Genomic DNA, 12,948 nt, shown 5'->3' with positions numbered 1-12,948 from the left:
TGCTTCAAGATGTCAAATACAAAAAACATGTGTTTTCTGCAAATTTATCTGCATAATCAACACAATACCTACCAAAATCCCAACAAGCTTTTTCTTTGAAGTAGAGGGAATAAGTTGGCAAGCTATTTCAAAAATTCATGTGACAATGAAAAGGAATTAGCATAACCAAATCAGTTTTTAAAAGAAAAAATTAGAAAGACTTAAATAACCTAATTTCTTTTGTTTAAGTTTTTTCTGGCTGTTTATTTATTTATTAATTATTATTAGAGAAAGGCAGAAGGAGGGATAGGCTTTACCTTGATAAACCCCAGTGAATGAATAGAGAGGGATGTGCTTATAAAGAATATAGAAGAAAGCAGGAGAAAAGTTAGTGAATTATTATTATTATTATTATTTTTTGAGACAGAGTCACACTATGTTGCCCTGGGTAGAATCCTGTGGCGTCACAGCTCACAGCAACCTCAAACTCTTGGGCTTAAGCAAGTCTCTTGCCTCAGCCTCCCAAGTAGCTGAGACTACAGGCACCCGACACAAGACCCGGCTATTTTTTGGTTGTAATTATCATTGTTGTTTGGCAGGCCCCGGCTGGTTTGAACCTGCCAACTCCTATGTATGTGGCTGGTGCTCTAGCCACAGAGCTACAGGCGCCGAGTCGAAAGTTAGTGAATTATTATACCTCAGAATTCAAGGGAAAAGAGAGTTTAAGGCCAGGTGCAGTGGCTCCTGCCTATGATCCTAATACTCTGGGAGGCCAGAGCTGAAGACCTCCTGAACAAGAGTAAGACCCCCTTGTCTACTAAAAATAGAAGAAAAAATAGCCAACTGTTGTGTTGGACACCTGTAGTCCCAGCTACTTGGGAGGCTGAGTCAAGAAGATCACTTGAGTCCAAGAGATTGAGGTTGCTGTGAGCTATGATGATGCCATGGCACACTACAGAGGGCCAAAAACGCCTGTGGCTCAGTGGGGTAGGGCACTGGCACCATATACCAAGGGTGGCAGGTTCAAACCCCACCCAGGCCAAACTGCAACAACAACAACAACAACAAAAATAGCCGGGTGTTGTGGTGGGTGCCTGTAGTCCCAGCTACTCAGGAGGCTGAGGCAAGAGAATCACCTAAACCCAGGAGTTGGAGGTTGCTGTGAGCTGTGTGACACTCTATCAAGGACTACAAAGTGAGACTCTGTCTCTACAAAAACCAAAAACCAAAAACATAAATAAATAAAGAAAATAAAAAAGGAAAAGAAAAACAGAAAAGAAACAAGTATTCAAAGAAAGAGGAAATGGTCAAATGACCCTAACTGGTTAAAATAAGTAAAGAAAATCTTTGGATTTACCAACCTAGTAGTCATTGTTAATCTTTGTGAGATTTATTTCTGTAAAATGATGCAGAAAATCTGACTGGAATGGCCTATAAATGAATGGACAGGAAATAGAAATAGAGAACATGGACCAATCTTTTAAGACATTTAGCTCCGAAAGGAAGGAGTAGCTAGAGGGAGATACCAGATAAAGGGAAGATTTCATTTTTAAGATAGGTTCTGCACAGCTAAGGACACAATAATCAAAGCAAACAGGCACTCTTCAAAATGGGAAAATATATCTGCATGTTACAAATCTGACAAAGGATTATAACTAGAATCTACAGAGAACTTAAATTTATCTACAAAAAAAGAACAAACTGCTTGGTGCCTGTAGCACAGTGGTTACGGCACCAGCCACATGCACCAAGGCTGGCAAGTTTAAGCCTGGTCTGGGCCAGCTTAACAACAATGATGATGACAACAACAACAATGACAATGACAATGGCAACAATAAAATAGCTGGGCATTGTGGTGGGCGCCTGTAGTCCCAGCTACTTGTGAAGCTGAGGCAAGAGAATTGCTTAAGCCCAAGAGTTGGAGGTTGCTGTGAGCTGTGACACCATGGCACTCTACCGAGGATGACATAGTGAGACTCTGTCTCAGAAACAAAAACAAACAAACAAAAAATCCCATCTATCATTGGGCAAGAGACATAAACAGAAGCTTCTCAGAAGAAGACAGGTGAATGGCCAAGAAACACATGAAAAAGTGCTCATCATCTGTAATTATCAGAGAAATCAAAACCACCCTGAAATATCACCTAACCCCAGTGAGAATAGACCACATCACAAAATTTCAAAGCTGCAATGTTGGCTTGAGTGTGAGATTGCAAACTAATATAGCCTTTAAGGAAAGAAGTATGGAGAATCCTCAAAGAGCTAAATGGAGACATTCCATTGAATCCCACAATTCAATTACTAGGAATCTACCCAAATGAAAATAAATCATTGTGGCTCAAAGGAGTAGGGCACTGGCCCCATATGCCGGAGGTGGTGGGTTCAAACCCAGCCCTGACCAAAAACTGCAAAAAAAAAAAAATAATAATTAAATAATTTTGTCTTAAGGAAATTTGCATTAGATGTTTATTGCAGTTCACAGTTGCCAAGATATAGAAGCAACCCAATCGCCCATCAACGGATGAATGGATCAATAACTGCTGCGTGTATACCATGGAATACTATTCAGCTATAAAAAAGATGATGACTTTACATCTTTTGTGTTTCCCTGGATGGAGCGGAAACACCTTCTTCTAAAGTAACACAAGAACAGAAATGCAAGTATCCAATGTGCTCAATACTAATATGAATCTAATAGAAAAACAACTACATGCCCACACAAGAGAATTAGCACAAGTATATTTAAGGGGGTGAGGGGAAAACAAAGGAGGGGGGTAGTCTCTCGCCTGATGGACACATTGTGAGGGTGTACAGCACACTCAGGATGAAAGGCTCAACTGCCTCAACTAGAACTTGAACTTTATCTTAGAAACACAAACAATGTAACCTAATCATTGGTACCTTCATATTAATCTGAATTTAAAAAAATAATTAAAAATTTTAAAAAATTAAAACAATTTTTAAGATAGGAAAGACTTGACTATGTTTGTATATCATTAGAAAAATTTAGTTCAGGAAAAGTTGGTGAATATACATGAGAGAAATGAAGTGATTAATAATATACACTGCTTTGAAAGCTGAGAGCATGTGTACTTGAAAGCATAAGTAGAATGTTGGCCTTAGATAGGAGCAGGCACTCCTATAATATGACTAGAGGGAAAAGAGTAGATGGTTTTAGAAGTAGGCTTGTAGCTTTGATAGCAGGAAAAATAAGGCTTTAATTTTCTTTCTGATGTAGGAGGTCATGTCATCGGCTGAAAGTGAGGAGAAATGTAGGAAAGAGGAGGGTGAGTGGAGATAAACAGATGGCTAGAAATACTCATTGTGGAAAATGAGAAAGATTTGACCAAACAAATGACATAGAAGGGACTGAAAGACCATGGAGGTTGGTGATCATGAATAGTAATAATTGATGTGTTTAGACCAGCGGGTTCTCAACCTGTGGGTCGTGACCCCTTTTTAACAATTAAAATATATTGCAGCATTAGGAAGGTTGAGAACCACTGGTTTAGACTGTGTGGCTTTTTCCAACAGCTCCAGGCTTCTCAGTATGCCAAGGGAGTGGAACTTGAGGGTCAGGCAGAGTTAGAATTTTGCAAGCCATATGTGGCCAAAGTAATTCATGAATGAGAAAGAATAACTGGAGTGAGGGAAGGTAGTGTGGCTGAACATCAAGATCCTGGTAGTGGGGGAAGTAGGTTTGTTTTGTTTGTTCAGTAAGAGGGATGGGAAGAAATTATCTTAAAATAGCTTTGTAACACCACTTTCCAAACTTGATATGATAATATCAATATGATAATAGAGAACAAAATCCCACCTCTTGAGAACTAGGGGGAAAGCCTGGTTTCTTTTAAGAGGTTGAGAATCTAATCTCTGGTCAAGTTTGTTGATCAGAGGAAGCCTTTTCAGAGTGAGCAATGGAAGAGATTTAGAATTTAGCAATGGATAAAGGAGTTGAGGCTAATATATCCTGGAAGGAAAATATAGAACTTTGTGTGAAGGATGATGTTAGTATACCAGAGTAGGCAAACTTTTTCTGTAAAACATCAGATAGTAATTTTTTTTTTTTTTTGTAGGCTGTAAGATCTCTGTAGCAACAATTTTAGTTCTACTTCTGTAGTACAAAAGTAGCCATAGAAAATATGTAAATGATCAAGGGTGACTTTCTCCAAGAAGTCTTTTTTTATGGGTATATATATTTGAATTTCATGTAATTTTCACATATCACAGAATTATTCTTTTGATTTCTTTTATAAGAAATATAAATGTGCAAACCATCCTTAGCCCACAGGCCATATGGAAATAAGTTGTGTGCCAGAATTGGCCTTCAGACTGTGGCTTACTGACCCCCTGCAATAGTGGATCTTTTTAAGAGAGTGTGTTGGGGAGTGTAAATTGAGGATAATGGTTCTGGGCATAACAACATGTTATAAGGTTTCAAGGTTCTCTTATTTTTGAGGAGGAATGACATTGTTGGGTCTGATGGCTTGTTGGCCTGTCTCATGGCCTCTGGTGATGTTGGTCTAAGTGTGCTCTTTGACCTGAACTGAGATAGTGGCAACCCAGAAGCTGTAGACTATGTAATCACACCACCTATATGGTGACCATTCCATGAGCTCAAACACTGTACCAGATGTGCCTGGTAGTGGAGTTGATTCCCAGAACTGTAAACAGGTGGGTTAAACTGAAAAGACTGTGGAATATCTCTTCCAAGTGCTTGTAAAGAGAATTCTAGTTTTACAGCATAATGATTTTAAGCTTTAGTATCAGAAGAGTTCTCTATTTCTAACCTGTAAAGAATTAACAAAATGTGAATTGTAAAAGTAATTAGTTTAACAAGTTTAACAGGTGCAGATTAGTGGAAATGCTATTTAATTAACCTTAATGTTACATCAAGGTGGCACCATTAAGTATTTTTCAATTGTGAATTATATGGATGACCTTACAAATAGAAGTTTCATTTGAGGGCAGAAACTTACATTGATACTAATTCATACTACTGGTAATTTATTCTGAGAAAATGATTACTAAAGAATGGCATTGCTTAGACACTGCAAGGAGTTTTCATTCTGCAAGGAGGAAGGAATGCATGTTGCTGATGCATTATTAATTTTTAGTATCTGATTTTCTAATATTAGTTTTTAAGCTCATTTAATTCTTAAAACTTGGCTTGTACAAACATTTTAAATGATGTTTTAATTCAATGAAAATAGGAATTTTTGAGTTAGAAAGTGGTGACCTTTTTATTAGACTGATTTTTTTAAAGACTCAAAGGCAGCAATATTCTAAATAAGTTTTACAAATCATTGAAATATAGGGCTGGGCCTGATGGCTTATTGCCTGTAACACCAGTACTTTGGGAGGCAGAATATGAGATGGGAGAACCTATTGAGGCCAGGAGTTTGCTTAGGGTTTATGAGACCAACTGTAGATTGCTAATAGTTTTAAGAGATGATTGGCTAAGGAGGAATTTGTACTGAACTATCTCCCTTGAGTACTTCTGTCAGAGAGGTGGTGGTGGCAATGGTAAAAGCATGGTCATTGGGCACAAAGTTACAAGGAAAAAAGTAACCAATATGAGAATTTTGTTAGTTAGAGACCAACCATGGTAATTCCTTAGAGTATCGAAAAAGAAAAACAAGGATGGATTGCATGCCAGTATCAGCCAATGTGTTCCACTTTCCTTTCTGTCTCAAGCCACAGACAAAGCTTGTTTCTTTCCCTGCTACTTCTCTCTTATATGTAAATATTGCTTTATAGCCATCTTTGCTAAAGACGGGAGTCTTGGGTGAACATGTGTGCACTAGTCACTAAAGAAATGACTCAGGAGAGTGGAAGGGAAGCAGGAAGAGAAACATTTAGAGATTTGTTACCTTATCCATGGACAAGGGGCCTGGAGAAAGTTGGAGACAGGGACATCAGAGTAGCCCTTCCAAGTTAGGGAGCATTGTGTCTGTATTGTGAAAACATATGGCATTGGTCAGGAAGTGAACCCTTGCATTTACACACTCCAGGTAGGTAGAGTGGAGGTCCATGAATATGTGTCACATGGCAGTGTTTACAGTCAGGTTATAAAGGATGTTGAAAGCACCATGTCATTTAACTAGGGAAAGCATCGGTTTTGTGAATGATCTGTTCTTCCTAAATTAGAGATTACACAAGATTATACAAGATACATTCAACATTATAATGTTATTAATAATGAGCAGGTCTGCTTTCTTGATTTTGAGAAAGACAGCAGCAATACAGTTTCTGAAGAATTTCCTGATGCTCTGAATTGTAGCTGGTGTGCAGAAAGCCCGTAACAACCCTGTGAAGGCCCATGAAAATCTGGCATGCGGAAACACTATTGCTCACGTATAGGGTAGACTAATGGCTGAGAACCTCTGGTACATATAGTCCAATAAAGGCCAATTTGTTAAATTGAATTTGTCATTTAAATGTTTTCTTTATAATTCAACACATGTTTAGATACAGCTACTAGATAAACTGAATCAGTCACATTTCAAAGTTGTTCTCCAGACTAAAAGTATAACAGTGCCTCTGTATAAACATTAAATATGTCCATTGTCACAAAACAAATGAATTGGATTGATCTACGACTACGATTCTGCAGTAGAGATAGAAGTAGGCAAAAATGAAGATGGTGTAATATCAGCAGTCAAAAAATGTTCTTTTTACTATATTGATAATTGTAAATTTAACGTTGTCCTTTAGTAGTATTTCTTGGTTATAGGAAAGTAATATTATAGCTACATGTAGTAAAAATGGATATAGAGTACTTTCGATCTGGATTTGGAATATATTTTGTAATTTTAGGTAAAAATAGAGAATTCATGTTTTGGGAGTTACTCTGAACACCTGCTCAGATTACCTGACACTACCTTACCCAGCTCTGTTCTTTTAGTTTTCCTTATCTCTTGAGTAGAAATTTCTCTCCAACTGATATGTATTTAAGTCTTCTCTGAAGTTAGAAAGATGATTGTCACAGTGGATTCCAAGGACTACATGTAAGATAATAAGAACAGATAAAGATATCAAAATATTGAAAATAGGCCATATTAGAAACTATTAAAGTCCTTGAGACTCCTCACACTCATGGAACACCTTGAAACAATTATTCAGTCCAGTTTATATTACCCAAACAATGTAAGTTATTAAGGTGAGCCACGATCAGATTATATTTATAATTTATTTTAGGATATTTGGAAAGAATCTTCAAGCTAAAAATAGTACCTTAAAATCTAATTTAAAAAGCAATATCCTCACATTGTAAAATAAATGGAAAATATAGAAAGGAGCAAGAATAATACAAAACTCCGTCAGAGTTCTAAAATTCTACCATTATTACAGAATGGATAACTGCTATTTAATGTTTTCTTTATCTTTTCCTTGTCCATTTTTGTGTATGTGTCTTTTTACAAAGTATACCTGGGATCCAACAACTTTAACCATTTTTTCATTTTATATATTAGAAACATTTTATAACTCATTAAGTTTTATTTTATAATATAATTTTAATAGCTATGTAATATAGAAAGAACTTTAAATGTATGTTCAATTTAACCAGAGCTTCCTGGTTTATAGATTTTTTTTCTGTATAGGTTTTAGACACTTGTACAATGAGAATGAATCTAAATTCACCAGCCCGATACCTTTATGATTTGTTTGGAGGAAAAATTGAAGATATTTCAAAAGGTAAGTGGCAAACACTATGTAAGCCATGTGTTGACATTTTGAAAGACATTCGTATAATTTTGTTTTAAATTATAACATGAATAAATATGGTATTCTTATATAAAGGGAAATCATAAAAGGGCATTAAGGTTTTAGGAATTTTTTTATTTAGCATAAGTAAGCATTATTAAAAAACTTGATGGGCATTTTAATCTTAGTAAATCATAACTAAATGTGATTAATACATTTTTATAATTTAACAGTTTCTTTTCCTTTTTTTAGTTTTTATTTTTATTTTATTCCAATCAGTTCCAAGTGATTTTTAATTATATAAATGCCTTGTATAATAGTGAAGTTGGGCTTTTAGTGTCCCTAACACCACATAGTGTACATTGTACCTAGTAGGTAGTTTTTCATCCCTCCCTCCCCTCTCAGTCTCCCTCGTTTTGAGTCTCCAGTGTCTGTTATACCCCTCGGTACCTCCCTGTGTATCCAAAGCTTAGCTCCCACATATAGGTAATAACATGCAGTATTTGGCTTTTTGTTCCAGAGTTACTTAGGATGATGGCTTACAATTTCATCTAAGTTGTTGCAAATGAAAATTTTATTCTTTTCGTGGCTGAGTAGTATTCCACAGTGTGTGTGTATGTGTGTGTGTGTGCACGTGTGTGTGTACCACATTTTCTTTATTCATTCATTGGTAGGCACTTAAATTGATTCTGTATATTTGAAACTGTGAATTGTGTTGTGGTAAACATATAAGTGCATGTGTAATTTTGGTATAATGACTTCTTTTGCTTTAGGTAGATGCTCACTGGTGTGATAGCTAGATCAAATAGTAGGTCTACTTTTAGTTCTTTGAGAAATTTCTATACTGTTTTCCATAGAGGCTGTACCAATTTACATTCTGATCAACAGTATATAACAGTTCCATTTTCACTGCATCAACGTCAACATCAGTTGTTTTTTGACTTAACAATGACCATTCTGACTGGGATAAGGTGGTATCTCTTTGTGGTTTTAATTTTAACAGATAATTTCTATAGGATACATATTTCTAAATGAAAAGTGAAAAATTGTGCTATTGAATGATTAGATAGAAAGATAGAGGTTTTAAAAATGTGTTGGTTCTAGGGGCAGAGAGAGTTTGGTGCTCTATTTTGTCTTTTCTAAAACCCCAATAGGAAAGAAATACAGAGGAAGAAAAAGGAAAGAAAGAAGCAAAATGGCCTACACTGACAATAAGGTGATTAGGGTAGAAAGGAAAGTTAATAGGACATATAGACAGAGAGTGAGAAAAGTTGGTCAGAGAGGGGAAGAAGAATGAATATGCTTAAGTACCTCTATCTCTCTTTGGATTTTATTCTAGTGTACTCTGTTAATGCTTTCCAAAATGCTTATTCATTGTTTAATCAATGTGTATAGTTTCTAATGGCCCCTTTTTCCACATAATGTCATAGAACCTACTTTAAAGAAATAATAGTTAGAATACAGGGTGGCCATAAAGTTCAGGTGCAATTTAAAATTGCACATTATTTTTACTTGCCCATGAACTTTATGGCCACCCTGTATTCCAACAGCAGAGCAATTATTCTCTCTAAAAGAATAACAAGTAGCACAGGAAAGGTCTGGAACAATTTAGGTCTCTGAATCTGAAAGTTTTTACCTGACTTAAGATATTATAAACAAGTTTAAATATTTGCATTTGAACTGATAATTTTTCAGGAAGTCAGAGTTCCTACTGTTCAGTAATATATTTTTAACAACACATTTCCATAGAAGTGTAAAGTTTTACTTGCTGTTCAGCTAGGGGATATGCCAAGAGTTTTGTTATGCTCTTAATTTCTGCTTAAAAAAATAAACTATGGTGTAATTCCTTTGTGGAATTATTAGTTAGTGTGAAAGTATAATTTCATTGAAAAATAAGATAATTACTGTCTTCATAAAATGTAAGAAGTATTAGACATTCAATCAATGGTATGGCAAACTCTACAGAACAAACCAATATCCAAAAATTTCAATGTGTTTTCTTTAAAATATGAAGAAGCTTCTGTGGTACATTGTTATCTAGTATTTTATATTGAATGAGGACAGCATTTTTAATTAGTAAGCAATGATAGAAAGGACACAAAGCCCAATTTAAAAAAAATATGTTGGTTCAATTGCCAGAGGTTATTTAAAAGCTATGATATATCAGAAATATATCACACTAGTTATGGACCAGTTTGGAACCCTTAGGAAGAACTCCAGACCCCATTACTCTCCACTAAATTACCAATTTTATGCTGTTGATGCTCCTACCCTGGTTGATCTGAAGTTATAAATCAATGCAGAGTTGCAGAGGGGAAAGACTGAAGTCACTGAAAGCAGAGCTTGGGAAAGAGGTGAGAACAATTGGTATGTGCTGGTGCAGCACAGTATTGTTCTTCCAAGTATATATCCTTTGTCACGGAATTGCCAGATTTGGAATTAATTCGACCATAGAGAAATTCATACACTAGGTCGTTGTGTTATCAACTCAGAATAAGTACTTATTCTGGGCCAGGCACTATTCTAAACTCATAACAAATATTAACTTATTTAGTTCTTAGAGAAACAATGTTAATTACTTAGAAACTGTATTTATTATTTAGAGAATTGAAAAACAAAAACAAAAACAAGGATGCCTTTCTTGCCACTATCAATGTGTTCTATTTTCTTTTTTGTCTCAAACCACAGATGTACCTCTAATTTCTTCTCCTGATACTTCTCCATTCTCTCTTTTCCCTCACTCTTTCTTCCTCCCTCACTACCTTTCTCCCTTCCTTCCTCTCATCTATCAAAGCATTCGGTTTTCCTAATCTGTTTAATATAGACTGTAATTATTTTATTGTTTTGTTACTTTTTGTGTGTGTGCACTTCTACCACACTACAAATTTGCTGGACGATAATACACTTGATAGATAGTACTTGGTTGTATGAAGGAATTTTATTTTATATCACTTTCCTGCATGATCTGTCTCTTGACCAGAATGTACCATAAGTGAGGGCAAGAACAGAGACTGTTTTTGTTGCAACGCCAGTAATTAGCACAGTGTCTGGGCCATAACTGACACTCGTAATGGCATGAATGAACTAAACTGTCTTTTCTTGGGCATTCAGTTGTTTCCAATGTTACATTATTAAAATGAGATCATCTTCAGGCAAAAAAAGTTATACAACATGCTTTAAAATAATCTCATTGTATATCTTTGTTGACAGATGAGATAGCCATCTAATATATCTAAAAGTTCTATTTTGTTAGTACCTGAAAACATTTATTATTAATGCAAGTTTAAGAGTAATTAGAAAATATTGTTGATCATAATGAAAATACCATGAATTCCACATTTGCGAATTTTAATGTCCTATGGGGATAATCTTATCACTTCATCTAAACTTTAACTCCATGCTTGTGGGGAGCCAAGATACTAAATAACATGCCTGTAGCTGCAAGGCTAGGTCCAGATAACTACAGTGATTGGAGATATGGCTACACTATATACTTCCATTTTTTCCCCAATTTCCTCACTTCAGCTACATAAAGTATAATATTTCCTTGATTTATCATCCTTTATTAATACTTATTGAATGATAACTGTGACATTTTAATACTTAGAGTTTATTACTCAATTTTTTTGGCTAAGGATTACAGTATGTGTGTATATTGAGAAAGTATATTTTTCTTGTCATTTTTAATGTTTGTATTAGATATGATAATTATTTTTTATTGTATTAAGAGTTTTCTTCTGACTATTTCAAAGCTTCTGTAGATGCTTACCCATTATCTAGAAGAGTTTAGATAAAGTCATTTACCTGTAAACCCCAGGAGCCCTTCCTTTTGACCTTTTTGGGAGGATAGTGAGAGCATTATTCTTTTATTTGAGACAGAGCCTCAAGCTGTCACCCTGGGTAGAGTGCTGTGGCTTCACTGCTCACAGCAATCTCCAACTTCTGGGCTCAAGCGAGTCTCCTGCCTCAGCCTCCCAAGTAGCTGGGACCACAGGTGCCTGCCACAATGCCCGACTATTTTTTGGTTGCAGCCATTATTGTTGTTTGGCAGGCTCGGGCTGGATTCGAACCTGCCACCTTAGGTGTATGTGGCTGGCACCCTAGCCACTTGAGCCACAGGCGCTGAGCCAGAGAGTATTATTCTTAAAATTGATGTCTTCCTTTCTTATATTTTTTGTCTTATGTCCTATTACAGTAGCTAACATTTTCATTATGATCAATAATATTTTCTAATTACTCTTAAATTTGCATTAATAACAAATAACATATTTTCTTAGGACCCTATCTAGCTTTGAATTATTTTTAGCTCATCTGGAATTAAAAAATTACATTTGAGTAAACTGGCAAAATTGAACTGGTAAGAAACCTTGTTTAAGATGAAAGATTTATATTTAGAAAGTTGATATCCCCCCATCCCTAATATGGTATAACAGAATTACTTATCAAAACAGAAAATCACTGACTCTGAGGCATGATACTTCATGGATGCCAGAGGCATTTGGATTCATGCCTCATGCTTCACATGTCCCAGATGTGTGCTATTATCCCATTTTAATGCATGCCTTGCCCTGTGTTTCTGCATACTTATAAAAGCTTATGCCAGCTGAAGTTAGCCTATGCAACTACTAACATGTGGAAGCATTACAAGTTCACTGGACTTAAAATACTTATAGACGCTAATCCTGTTGGAGGAACTTCCAGTCTGTAACACCCTAGTCACTTAACATTAGGTTTTTAAATTTCTTTTTCTTTGTTTATTATTACAATTTTGTATATCAAATAATTGAGATCCCTAAATTTTTATGTTCAGTGATCTTTCTTCTGAATCTCAACTTGGGAAAGGTAAAGTGTTATGTGAAGATTATCTTTTAATTTAAATAAATATTAATATTCTTTGGATTTGATGTATGTCTTTTTTGCTTGCTTTGAATGTCACTTAATAATATCTAATGTTAAAATCATAGAAATTAATTTATATTTATAATCACAGATTAAAAGTATAATCGTCCCAAGGACTAAAAGCAACAAATACATAAAATGAAAACTTTTGTCCTATCTGTTGCTTCCTCTGGAATTAGATATACTTCCAAGTTTTCTCCTATGCTATGAGAAATGAGCACATTGACATGAAGTCTAGTAAAAGTTTTGAAAAACCCCTAGGATTTGCAAATTGCTTGTGTTTTTAGATTTCTAAACTGTAAAAGATTTTAATAAAGAAATTTATGTTGATTCACATGGAAAAATTATTTTGCTATAAATCCT

The 12,948-nt window shown here is 35.3% G+C and overlaps 1 protein-coding gene across 1 annotated transcript in view; it reads left to right on the top strand.

Moving 5' to 3' along the window:
• DCDC1 (doublecortin domain containing 1) overlaps window positions 1–12,587 on the top strand; it is a 62,595-nt gene extending 50,008 nt beyond the window's left edge. The window contains exons 6-7 of the mRNA XM_012802166.2: window positions 7,584–7,677; window positions 12,138–12,587. Of these exons, the coding sequence (XP_012657620.1) occupies window positions 7,584–7,677; window positions 12,138–12,148 (105 nt within the window). The 3' untranslated portion in view covers window positions 12,149–12,587. The remainder of the gene's footprint in view (window positions 1–7,583; window positions 7,678–12,137) is intronic.
• Window positions 12,588–12,948: the final 361 nt, after the last annotated feature.

Source organism: Otolemur garnettii, unplaced genomic scaffold (genome assembly GCF_000181295.1).
Source record: "Otolemur garnettii isolate 467f Iridium unplaced genomic scaffold, OtoGar3 scaffold00001, whole genome shotgun sequence".
In the NCBI taxonomy this organism is placed as follows: domain Eukaryota; kingdom Metazoa; phylum Chordata; class Mammalia; order Primates; family Galagidae; genus Otolemur; species Otolemur garnettii.
Note: the sequence above shows the minus strand (reverse complement) of the source record. Positions and strands in the feature narration are given on the sequence as shown.